Source organism: Buceros rhinoceros, unplaced genomic scaffold (assembly GCF_000710305.1).
Source record: "Buceros rhinoceros silvestris isolate BGI_N320 unplaced genomic scaffold, ASM71030v1 scaffold18781, whole genome shotgun sequence".
NCBI lineage: Eukaryota > Metazoa > Chordata > Aves > Bucerotiformes > Bucerotidae > Buceros > Buceros rhinoceros.
In genome coordinates this window covers 6,126-19,526 of record NW_010396167.1, presented here as the reverse complement: position 1 = coordinate 19,526, position 13,401 = coordinate 6,126, and the positions used below count along the sequence as shown (strand labels likewise).

General features: G+C 45.0%; 1 protein-coding gene across 1 annotated transcript in view; it reads right to left on the bottom strand.

Moving 5' to 3' along the window:
* The window catches only part of PREX2 (phosphatidylinositol-3,4,5-trisphosphate-dependent Rac exchange factor 2), a gene marked incomplete at its 5' end in the record, with an annotated part of 91,462 nt that extends 78,913 nt beyond the window's left edge, over positions 1-12,549 (bottom strand). The window contains 6 exons of the mRNA XM_010145830.1: positions 1-65; positions 6,156-6,317; positions 8,045-8,146; positions 10,272-10,376; positions 12,281-12,403; positions 12,478-12,549. Coding sequence (XP_010144132.1) covers positions 1-65; positions 6,156-6,317; positions 8,045-8,146; positions 10,272-10,376; positions 12,281-12,403; positions 12,478-12,549 — 629 coding nt within the window. The remainder of the gene's footprint in view (positions 66-6,155; positions 6,318-8,044; positions 8,147-10,271; positions 10,377-12,280; positions 12,404-12,477) is intronic.
* Between the last annotated feature and the right edge of the window lie 852 nt (positions 12,550-13,401).

The window sequence follows — 13,401 nt, the reverse complement described above, 5'->3', positions numbered from 1 at the left end:
GCTGAAATTTTCAGTAGTAGCCCACTTCGCAGCATTTCTGTACATGTGTCCGTGATGTTGGACCCCTAAAACCAATTGGAAAGAGATTCTGTGAGAACTGAAGGACTCTGCACCACTCACAGCCATAACGATTCTCCAGAAACACCAAGAGTAAGACTCATGGTAATTCATTACATTGTAATTAAACAATAATTTCTATTGATGCTTAATGCTAGCTTTGTGCTCATTTAATATTGCCATTAACTGGGGAGGTGGGTTTGTGGCTTTTTTGAACAGAAGTTTAACCCCTGGAGTTTCCAAATTATGTTACATCTGTGCCTGAGAGCCCTCCTGAAAACAATCAGGCCAACTTTACAAAATAACTCTGCTCCTCAGTAACTTTACTACTTACTCAGAAATGCCCGAAGAAGGAGCTTTACCAGACACAATCTATGTCAAGACGAACTTGGAAGCTGAAGCAACCTGGGACTTGAACCTCATTAAGGATATACACTTCTACACTAAACTAAGCTAAACACAAAATCAACAAACAGCAAGACTGAAACTCAGGCACAGCTACCAGGGGCACATCCCCATAAGACCGTCTAGCACACTTCCTCCTGAAATACTCCGAGGACATCAGAATCTTGCTAAGCTTTAAATGTCTGGGATGGAACGCGCCATGCCTGGATTGTTTTTGCTTCAAGGCAGATCACTCCTAGGTGAGAAGGCAGGCGTCTTCGTAAGGGTTAACAGAACAGACCACTGGAAGGAACAAAGGATAGCATTTTCCCCAAAACATTTCTATGAAAAAGTCATGGCATTTCCCCACCTTAAAGAGAAATTTACCTCTCAAGGACACCTGCCTGGTGTATTTTGGTATTCTGGAAACCCATGCTCCTGGGGTCAGAGCTCCTGCACACGTGCATCCCACCGCACCATCCCATTGGTTCCTGCGCGCGCAGGCTGCACGGGGCACACAGCGTGGCTGCAGGAGCTCCCTGCCTTGAGGCAGTCAACAGTCAGCCTGGAAAACCTGCAAGAGCCAGGACCTTCCTTCCATCCACACATGTTCTGACTGGCTTACGCCTGCAAGAGCTGTAGTTACTTCCTCTTCTTGATCTAACCACAGTGGCCCAAGGAAAAATGCATTCAATTAAGAGCCAAGGAGCAATCATGGGTTGTGCTCCCAGCTCTGCATCTCACCATTCATCCTGTGCAAACCCCAGCCCTGCGTGCTGCGCAGTAGCTCGGGCTGCTCTTGGCAGCAGGCAGTCTGGTACAGAGATAAGGGATGGCACTAGCATCCCCCGGAACACAGCTCTGGTCTCTAGATAGAGCAGCTTCACTACCAGTACTAACTAACCACTCTTGTCCCATTTAGGATCAAATGAGCCCCAAATGAACATCATCTACAGCCACTACACCATCCTTCCCTTCCTAAGGCAGCAGCAGCACCAGGTGCTGGCATGCTACTTCTAATTTAATTGTTCCTAACGCTGAAACCCCTCAAAAGCACGCTCAGTAACACAAACCCAGCATACATACACGCACTTAACGCTTGCTGACCACAACGACAGTAGAGCAGGTCACTTCCATTCTATTGCTTCTGTAGAGTAAAAGCATAAAGAGTATCTCATGCTGCTTTTAACATTTGCCAGAATATACTTACTAAAAATTAAAATTTGCATTTTAAAAGGTTGGATTTTTTTTCTTTCCAGGTTCTAGCAAAACTTCAGCTTTGCTAGAAGATTGGTGGGGGGTGAGTTGTAGGGAAGCCAAAAAAGCTTTTGAGCCTTAAGGCTTCAAAACTGTACCAGCACTTTCAGCTTTCTACAAAAGGACATCTTTTTTTCATAGAAAGGGTTTATTGAAAACATTGTCTCTTTTTATTGAACAATTTCATCCTCACTGTAGAAAACTACAACCTTTTCCCAACAGTCCTAGAGCAAGATCTGCTGCAGTGTCAGCATCACGTCATAAAACTGTATTTTACACATATTTTAAATAAATGTATAATTCAGGCTACCTGAATTATCAAGATCCACCTCATCCCCGATTGAAGTTCAGCATCACAATATGGCAGTATTATCTGTATCACACTGCTACCCTTCGCTATTGTTTCCCTCTTCGTTTTTCTCCTTTTCTAATATTAACTGCTTAGATGGTGAAAAAAAGATTCTAGAGATACTATTTTTGCTTGGAGACCTCCCAGCCAAACACCAGCCAGCGTTATCTCCAGCTACCTTTTGACAAGATCCCAATCTGTGCTGGTGTGGCCACAGGTCAGGGAATGTTGTTACTGCTGTTTTATTTGCAGTCCAAGAGAACAAGAACAGAATAAGAACACAGGATGAGGAGTCACCCCGGCTGTCCTACATAACGCTGCTAGTGCGGAACCATCCCCTGCCTGCGTGGCCCCATTAGCGACAGCCTGTTCCGAGACTGCGGGCAGGCACAGAGCTGGGAAGGGAGAGCAGCGGAGGGGACAGAGGAGAGCCCTGCTGTCCACGTGGGCATCGGAAACAGAAGAGGGAAAAGGGCTGCGGACCAACCCCGCAGCGTAAAACGGAACGCTCCGTTGAAATCCAACCTGGCGATATGGTGGAAGGGCACAGACCACCCCATGCTGCTGTCACCGAGCTGGCCTGTGGCTTGCACTGGGGAGTTCGGGTTCCAGCTTGCAAAGACAACCGTTTCGTGCTTTCTTCTCTGGCTGTAACATGCGCCACATTTCAGTGACAGACCCCTCCAGCTGCTGAGCCGTTCTCCAGCTGAGACAGCCACCTACATACGTTCTGAATTCAGGCCAATAAAATTAACCACTTAGGAAATTAAGTGAGAAAGTCATTATACCCAAAATTTTCCTTCAGACAGATGTTCCATTTTTCCACGAATCCATATTTTTGTCATAATAAACACCAGCTTCATTTTGTGACATTTATGTATAGGAATTCAAGTCATGCTTTGATCAGATTCTAAAAATAGTCTTTATTTTTTTCCCTTTCCTTCCAGTTGGGGCCAGGCAATGTGCTAAGCATTTCCTTCTGGAAGGAAATCTCAACAAGTTTGCCTCTTTATTTTTAGGCAATGCAGAAAACCAGATGTTTATTTAATTAAATCCATTCTCATACATTGCATTCAGAGATTGTTGTTGTTGCTGGGAATCACTCAAAACACTGTTAGCTCTTGTACACGCTCGGGAATCCGTGCCATTTCAAGGACTAACCATGTATCGTGTTTGAAAAGGACGCGCAGATTAACATCAGGGCAATGGCGGCAGAGTGGGCGCCCTGTGGCTGCCACATGACAACATCAAACCTGATCAGCTGAGCTACCGTAAACCCCAAACAACTCCACCGAAAACGTGCTATTTTAAGACCCCAGCACTATTTCAGAGTTCAAGCACAAGTGAAATCCTAAAATTAAATTGGGGGAGACCAAAAAACACCAAGGCTGGAAGGAAACCACTCTGTTTGGGTTCAGAGAGTGTGTTCTGAGCGCAGAGCTGCTTCTCAGGCTTCTGTCCGCATCGCCCCCTTCACGCATTAACGTATTTCCAACAGCAAACCTGCTGTACATCTTACTAAGGGTTCAGAAGAGACTTAACGCAAGAAAGTGGATTCCCTGTTCAGGGTTAGAGGCTTCAGAACAGTCAGTTCTTAACCAACTTACACCCCCAACAAAGCACTGAACTAATAACACGGTAACTTTATACTTGAGAGCGTTCATTAAGATGGATCTGACAAATTCTGTAAGACTCAGGCACTGAAAGCAAGCAGGAGAATTTTAATCGCTATAATGCAGTAGAAAACTTAATTGAAAAGTTGTAGATAGAAGGAGTAAAGTCAATTATAGGCAATAAGGATTATTTAACAAATTTCCTTGCCATAAAATATTCAGCAGCGTAAGCACTTAACTGGTTATTGCTTCTATCATGAAGTTATTGCACAAGCACGTCTAATGCATTTTAATGCCCACGTACACTAATCTTTGCACATTATTGCTGATGACAGCAAGTTTGAACTAATTACAAAAAGAAACTTATTTTCACCTAGTCCAAGTAAGCAGCTGTTAAGCTATTTGCTGCTTTTGGAGAGCATCACCGTCAGCTGGAGCTCTCCTCTGCTACAGCCATCAGAGGTCTCGGTCTTTAAGCAGCCCTTTCTTTCCCACAATGCTACAAGCACACGTACCCCCTCCCCCCCTCCGCCGTTCGTCTCTAGTAGCTTTTTTTGTTTGTTGTATTTGAGACAGAGGATTACAAATGCAGAAAGGTTTGTCTGAATACAGACCAGCAGTCACAGAGCTTCTGTACTTGCTCAAACCCCTCCTCTGGAGGCACAGTGAGTTTGTGTGGCATGTGTTACAGGGACAGTCCTGTACCAAAGGACTGCAGTGCCCCAAACTCCAGCAAAAGGGGATTTCTCTGCTCTAAATTATGACTACTCCGGTTACAGGAATGGAAGAACAGCTCTTGAAAATGCCGCTAAACAGAAAAAGGAAAAAAATCTTCAGTGATACATTTCAAATCACGCAATGCCCTGCAGAAACACAAAGAATTTTGATTAAAGTAGCATCAGTTGCTTAACCCAGGTTTAGAATAAACCCAGTCTTCCCACACTACTCAATTAACAGCAAACCAAAGGTTTGCGTAAGTCCACGAATCAGGAGATTTCACGTGGAGCAGACAGAATAATTTTGCAGTATCATGGGCAGTATTTAGGGGGCTCTTTCTTCAGGGCAATTTTTACACTCCTTCCAGATAGCGGCTTGATCTGCTGAAGCCTCTGGGAAGGCGGTGGGGGAGAGTGAGTCCGCTGCTGCAGGAGTTTGCGAGACATGGAGCTCTTTGGCACAGCAGGTTCCAGAACCAGCAGGGGTTTGGTGAGCAGGAGGTGTAGGGAGGGAACAGAGCCGTGTAGAAACTATTTTTGGTTTCCTGCTGTTTTATCTATTACTATGAATGTTACTTAGAAGTTGGCTCTTCTAGTCAATGGTCTAATTTTCAGTTGTCAGGACTTCTTGGTGGACTCTGCCAGTTGAGGTTCAGGCAGGTCTGTCTCAAACCTCTCCGATTCACTGTCCCATCACCATCCCTAAGCCCTCCTTTTCTCCGCACTGTACAAAGACCATTTCCCACCACACGGCTGAAATACCAGGGCTCGGTCTACCAGACCAGTGCGTAAAACCCACATCTTTCTTGCTATCCTTTCCAGCCAATAAGCCTTCCACAAAGCTCAGAGGGATAAAATCTCTTCCTCCAGTTCTTAAGCAGCTCTCTTAGGAAGCGAAATAGCACATTCAACCTAAGTACTCAAAAAGCTAAGAACCACTTCCATGTTGAAACTTGTGTCTGAAAAACCCCTGTTATATTAAAAACTAAAAGAGTTTGCAGTGTTTGCTTTGTATTTCTTTCACTGGGGCTTCACTTCTTTCCCTCCCACCTCAGCGTGAGCAGCTTGAATGTTTCAGCACCTAAGGCAATTTAAAGATACACTCATATCTACAGTGATCTTTCTGTAAAAACTAATACAGTGCTCAAAACAATAGAAAGGGAAAGTTTTGGTGCTACAACCACTTGGTCTTGTTATTAACTAGAGGAGAGGGCGGCTCTTCTGTTTACCATTGAAAACTCTTAACTCTGAAACAGGGCTGTGCTCTCCTCGCAAAACTAAAGCATTAAACCTCCTCCATCTGCAAACTATAAAAAAACCCCAACAAATCTCACTCAGATTCTATTGAACACATTATGCTAGTTTAGCTCAGCCAATAGCAAGGGACTACTTAAAAGCTGACAAAAACTTAGGGACTCACTGCGTAATCAGTAAGAAATAATCAGAGTTTTTTTGACAGACAAAAAGCTGTTCAGTGGGTTGACACCAGTAAACGCAGAGCAGCACCTCCACGAGGATTTACAGAAGGGTCTGTGCGCACACATATACATGCTGATGTAAACGATCGATACTCCAAGTCAAACAGGAAACATTTGCCCTCTCTCCTGGAAGTCTGCTATTTCATACAGCTGCGCTCCGCCACGGGCAACACTGAATTCACAGAGTACATTCCACAGCACGGACAGCTGACAGCACCCCGGTGTGCCACCCCAGCGCAGGCACGCCTCTGGAAACGCAGTCCCTCCCCAGAACACAGAGGAACACATCTTAGGACAGTACCTCCCACCCTTCAACATGGGACTGCCATTCTTCCAGAAACTCTAGTTTTTCCATTTGTCTCTTGGCCTCGTTGATGTTGGAGCAGACAGCTTTCATGGCCTGGAGGGCTTCCAGCAGCGCCGCGTAGTCACTGTGCTTCCTGGGCGTCCGCTTCAGCAGCTCCTATTCAGACATTTGGGGAAAAAAAAAAAAAGAGAAAAAGAGAAACCTGTCTTTGATCTCTAAAGGTACATTACAGGAGGCTTAAACTGAGTGGGATAGAAATTCATAAAGTAGCCAGACTCCTCTTTTACTAGGTGGACAAGTAATAAGCCCTCCAGCATTGTGTCCTAGCAGGACACTAAAGCTCAGAGAAATAAGTTGCTAACAAGAAAAATCATCACTACTTCAGATAAAGTTTGCATTTCAGCTAATTTCCCCCTCCAATTTTTCTTCATGTTTTGGGGTTTTGTATTTTTTTTGTTTTCCATATTCCAAAGATGGAACTGGTCAGCAGCAAGGATAACAAACCTGCTTTAAACTGTTAGTTCACTCATGTCCCAGATTAACACCTGCCTTTCCTGCAACGCAGGGCAAAACCCGTGTTCCCTTGGCCCCACGCTATTGTCTGGCCGAGTGCAGTACACCAGAGCACTGGCCAACGGCCGCACTGATGCGGCTTTCAGACATTACTGCTGACAGCAGCCGTACCAAGGGTCAAACGGAGGTGCCAGACCTCATTTGAGATTTCCCATCTCAAGTCACCGACCACCCCTTTACGGCTGGACTGACCACAGCCAGGCTTCAGCGCAGCCCCCCACTGAGGCGTGGGCATGTTCCTCCGGAGCCCTGACCCTGCTGCCACCACACCCTCTATCTAAACTTACACAAATATATTCATTTTGTTGTCCCCTAGAGTAATTTGTTAGTCAGCCTCCCCTGGGTTGTCTGTAGACCCTTCATCCAAAAAGGCAGAATACAAGAATAATTTTAAAATAGGCCAAGGGAACTGTAAACCCACAGATATCTGGGATGACTCAAGCCTCACCGCAATTATTTTGTTCTTTATCTTGTTTTTAAAACCTTTATTTTATCGGGTTTACTTTCAGGTTTTTATGTCAGCACAATGAAACGCACATGCCTCACAACTGGCATCATCTCACATCTTAGCTCACACACACGTTGTGAAAAACGTTGCCCAATAATCAGGTTTCGAGTAGCTTCTAGAGCAGAATCTAATTTGGCTTTTTTCTGTTTGAAACAGACAATATTAGACCTTAACTGGTTGAAAAAAGTTTTAAATATTTACTTTCCTGATGACTATTTTATTTCCTAACATAGAACAAATTTGGTAACTCGGATGGTTGAGTAATGTTGATCAGCACACTTAACACTTTTCATTAAGTTTTACGCTGTTACAGTAAGATAATAAATACATAAACAGGCGTAGAACCACCTGCAACATCCTACTGTTACTCTACGGTTTCCTTGCAAATCATTTTCATAAATATTTTTTCCATTTACAGGTTGCTGATGGCAAATTAGAATCAAAGCACATCACTAACAACCTCTTCTATCCCAAGCGCTTTAAGCAAGGGCATGGTCAAGCCCAGCTGGACTCGGGCTCATTGAACTGCTCAAATGGTTCACTTCCACCTGACAATGGAGAGGCAGCCTCACAACTAGGCACGGAAGGGAGCTAATCATCCTGACCCAGCCAAACTCCTCCGTTCTTTCAACACGGGTGTCAGAAGAGCTGCCACCGGTTTTAATGAGAGCAAGTCTGGGTCCAGTATCTCATAAAGGGATTATTCACTGCAGAGAGGAATTGTTCCTGCAGTTCGGAAATATGCTTAGCAACCAGTCTTATATGGAAAGTATAAAGTCCCAAAGAAAAGTCTTGTAAGTACCTTCAGAAGAAGGGGATACTTGCATATTCTCTGTATCGGCGTTACTAGATACCCCTCCAAGGGCACATCCGTGTTCTTGCGTCCTCCAAGGAGCATGCAGTTCTAGGGTAGGAACAGTTCCACAAATTATTAAAAGAAAATTACCAGAAATAAAGACAAGGGCATGTGTACGCAGCAATATTGACTAAGCTAGATATAGAAATTAAGCACATACATGTAATGAGGGAGGTTTGCAAGACTGCCAAGAGAACAGGTCTGACACCTGCGCAGGCAGGCACACTGAGGATCATAGGACAAGGATGCCCCAGTGGCATTACGCAGGCATCTCCCCTAGGTAGCTGCTTCATCCAGTCTGATCAAGAAAAGGCTTTCTTTAAAGTTCAAAAATTAAGTAAATAAAAGGCTAAAAATGCACTTTCATACTTCAACAAACAAAATAATTCAGGGTCCCGCTATAGGTGAAAGGTTGGCTGGAAGCATCCATGCAAACGCAGCTGAGAGACAGCAAAGAGTAAGGGCTATTTGGGGGAACAAACTATGCAAGGGACATCGTAGCAAATATTTGCAATTGCTGGATCTAAAGTACAGACAGACCTAAAGTAATGAAGACAATTATTTTATGGAGAGACCAGAAGGAACTGTGATGCAATGGTATGAGATAAGCTACAGCTTCGAAGAACACCACGTCTAAACCCTAAACAGCAGCAGTTTTATGCTGCCAGAGACGCTGACACAGGCCATGGACCTGGCTGCAGACACACTGGTGATGGAACAGCGGCTACGCAACCAGGCAGCTGCTCCACTCCGCACGTAACTCACACCACACATCAGCACTGCTGTGGTGGGGATCTCTACGCCCACCCCAGCCTTTCAGAGCCCCTGACACAGGCCATGGACCGGGCTGCAGACACACTGGTGATGGAACAGCGGCTACGCAACCAGGCAGCTGCTCCACTCCGCACGTAACTCACACCACACATCAGCACTGCTGTGGTGGGGATCTCTACGCCCACCCCAGCCTTTGCTTTGGTCTCCCAGCTTCTGCCTTATCCTAAACGATCTCATTTAACTTGCCAAGGAAAAAGCTCTATGATGAAGCCCAAGCAAGAGGCTCCTCGGTCTGGCAGAAGGTGAAGGACAGATACAGCGACAACCACCAAGGAAAACAGAACAGCTCTGAAGCTGTTTTAGCCATGAGTGGGACACCGCTGAGTTAAGACTCTCTGCCAAAAGGCAGAGAGCATTTTGTGTCACCCAGGATCACCCTACAGCGAGGGCATTCCCACACTGCTCATCAACTTGGCTGTAAATAAATGCACCCAGGAAAGAAGTCCGGTCCAGCGTGTTTTAGCAATATAGTGAGCTGCAATAGGACAACTTCACCGAGAACTCTGTCAAGAGCAGCAGTGAAAGCCTACCGCAAGCTAAAAATAATTAATGGAATTAAATAAACGTCGTGATGCTGCCACCATTGGCATCATCAACTTTTTTAAACCATATTTGTGATGCTTTGCTGATAGCATGATTTTTCTCTCCAGTCCCAAAATGCAATAACCAGATCCGATCAATCCGAAATGAGCTAGCATGTCCATGGGCTCCTGTTTGGGTATTTAAGTTCCCATAGAGCAGGCCCCACATTTCAAAGCTGACCTTGTTATCATGAATAAAAACACAGGAGTCATTCCACCCTGAAACAGTATTTACAAGGAAAAAGTATTTCCTGGTTTTGCTGTGAGAAGATCATGAGGACTGTCATACTCAACATGTTAAAACCCCTCCTTGTCTTACGAAGTGAAAGACTAATTGTGCAGCTGTTTCTTTTGACATCAGATCAAGTCAGCATCTAAGATCAGGACGGCTCCTCTATGATCCATGACAAAACTCTGACAAGTCCTTCAGCTCCCTTCCTATAGTTCCTTTCCCTCCTCCTCCTCACATACATCTCATCCTACTCTTTCCTTTCTCTAGACACGACTGGATTGACGCCCTGCCTCCTGGCCAGCAGGTTCAAGGCTCCCTGCCTAATGGTGTGTCACACAGGACCCAAGTGCAGCAGCGAACAGCTGGAGTAGACAACCCCTCCTCTGGAAAGCCGCCGGACCCCTGGCACTGCCTGTAACCACGGGCAGGCAGCCTTGGGGCTACACAGTGCAGGTGACAGTGCCAACAGCCCGCCGCCAGTCACAAACGTGCAGTTAGTGAGAACACCAGTTCTCAGTTTATTTACCAAAAGAAACGTCCGCACTGTTCTTATTCTGTTCAGGTCAAGCAGGACTTTCTGTGCTTTCTCGTGGTTACTGCAGTATTCATCGTAGATGCGGAATTTCTCTTTCTGCAGAAACAAAGAAACACATTGTTCCTCACTTACCGTTTTCATTTTAATTAATAAAACATGGAATGAACACTTTTTAAAGCTCAACAGCGATATAGTCTTCATATTGGAAGGTCGGATCTTCCTCCCACGTTTATTATTTGAGATCCAGCCTCAAACTAGAATTATGAACAGTCTGGAAGCATCACATGGGAATTTCAGTCACTGAATCATAGAATACCAGTATGGAAGGGACCTCAGGGGACATCTGGTATGCAGTAGGGTAACATTTTCATTCTAAGCCTGTAATTTCACTTTTCTCAAAAATGGCCTCTGAGCAGCATCTAGACAAGCTGCCCCAGCCTCCTGTCCGGCCAAATCATAAGGGTCCAGTGCTGGGGACTCCACCACTTCCCTGGGGAGATTACTCCAGTGGCTCGTTGTGAGATGTTTTCCTCTCGTGTCCAGTCGGAATCTCCCCAGCAGTAACTTGAACCCGTTACCCCTCGTCTTCTCCATGTGACCCCTGGTAAAAGGGGAGTCTCCATCAGCTTTGCAGCCACCCTTCAAATACTGGGACGTGACGGTAAGGTCTCCCCTGAGCCGCCTTTTCTCCCAGCTGAACAAATCTGGTTCTCTCAGCCTTTCCCCACACGGCAGCTGCCCAGTCCTTGGGTCATCTTTGTGGTCCTTCTCCGGACCCTCTCCAGCCTGTCCACAGCTTTTTTGTGCAGTGGGGACCAAAACCAAACCCCGTATTCCAGGTGTGGCCTGACCAGTGCTGAGCAGGGTGGGGTAACGACGTCTGTCTGCTGATGGCCTCGCTGCCGCAGCCCAGCACCCCGCTGCCTGTCCTCAGGGCAGCGGCACGTGTTGGCTCGTACCAGGCTCGTCCACCAGGACACTCCGGTCCTCCTCCACAGAGCTGCTCCCCAGCTGGGTAGAACCTGCTTTGTCCTGCACTCCTGGATTATGTTTTCCCAGGTGCAAGACCTTACACTTGTCCTTGTTGAACTTCTATGGTTTTGCTGAAAAATTTCAGAGGCTGGACTATCATAAAAACGTAGGATAAAAATAACAGGAAGAAAATGCACAATGAGTGGCTTGTTTGCTGACGACATTAGCTATTTTTTCTGCAAGCACTTGTTTGCAAATATGATCCATGCTTCTACAGAGTCAAAACCCGATATTACTCAACTTCTGTAAAACATTTCTACGAACCTTTAACAATTTTCTCCTCTCACAATGAATAAACAAAGACTTAGTAAACAAATGGGACTAGCCAGAGAAACCTAGATCTTGTCAGGCCTACAACTGAGAGCAAACTAACTCGTCCTCATTTTGCAGAGCTCTGCAACACTGACATCCTTGTTTTGCTCCACAGGAGAAGGTAGACTCCTAGAAAACAACGAGTGCAGGAGATACAAACACACTCGTGGAGGTACTGCAGTTGCGAGAACCAAAACACCTTCGCAGTCCAGAGCCATGCAGATGTTTTACCCAGCATACGCAATTCCTCGTTAAATATTCAGATTTTTGCCTGGCATCAAAAGGGAATTAAAACCAAAGTATATTGTTACTTCTGTGGTTTCATCCAACTCTGATCCTTGTACCTCTACCTCACATACAGGCACCAGCCTCCCCCATGCTGCAGGGCTCAGTTTGCCAGCCTGGGCTATTTGGTGAATACAAAAAGGACGAAAAAAAGTGTGCCCATTTGAGATGGTCTTTCTCCGTCCTCCTTCCCCGCTCCTCTGTTTTTGGAAATGGCAGTAACACAGAGATGCCCTCCAAGTACTCTACGTTATGCAATCAAGTCATATTTTGTCCTCGTGATTATGTGCACTCATCATCGTCGCAGTAACTAATAAAGGCAATTAATAAAGGAAAAAAGTGAAACAAGGCTGTAATAAAAGATAACGTACATAATGAAGAAAGCAGCTTCCGACTTCATGCAGCGCATTGGGCTCTGGCTGCAAGCACTCCTCCACCAGCGACAGGAAGTTTTTGTGAACTGCAAGAATATCCTCAATATTTGAAAACAACATCTGCAAAAGAATAGCACATACATAAATAAAACATCAGACACAGGACAGAAGAAATGTGCCGTTCGGAGACTAACCTTAACTGTCTCTTCGGTGACATTTTTATCCACTTTGGCTGCAGCACACTGGATCATTCGGTGGAGGAAAGCCTGCGCGAAACCAGACAAATAAGGGAAAAGTTATTTCCAGAAGACCTGAACAACTGTTGGCATTTCATGCTTATAATTGGTTTCCCAAATTTCTTATGTTTTGGATACAGACCCATATCAGAATATTATTCAGAATCTAAACCAAATATTTTATTTATAAAGCTTTTAACAGTCCTGTTATCCTAACAGGATATAAAACCCTACCTACACAGAGTTAAAAAGAGTTAAAACAGTGACCTATGGAAGCAGCTGAGAAACTGAACCTTCTCCGAAACGCCACTTTCACCTGCACTCCTATTACCATCAAGAAAGAGCAAAATGAGTCATTGTCAAAACCTCACTCCAGCAGTTCACAAACTGACTACAAGACAAGCTGAAATAAGCTGCTAATTTCTCAATTAGTCAAGAGACAGTATTATGAAATCTAACTTTCCCATAGTAACCTACATATGAATGAGCAAACCTATTGCAAAGTAAATTGGCTTCAACAGCCACTGGCTGCATCTGGTTTTGCTTAATGAAAATGTTCACTCTTCCCTCCCAAGAACCCTGTCCCTGGGGATCAGATGAGAAGTTAGGAATACACTAATGAAATAGCAAGAGGGTAAGTTTTCTTGTATTTCACATTCAAGAACTGGAAACAAGAAGAGATGCACAGTAAGCCATTCCAAAAGAAATAAATCCCATTTCAGGTACAAAGGATATAATTAATTTTCATTAATTCATCCCATTCCGAAGACTTGGGGACCTCCTGAAAATATCTACAGGCTGCAGACTAAAATCTTATGCTGAGATTTCTTCAGAGACGCGCACACGCTGTAGTCATTAAAAACTGGCACCCCGAGAGCACCA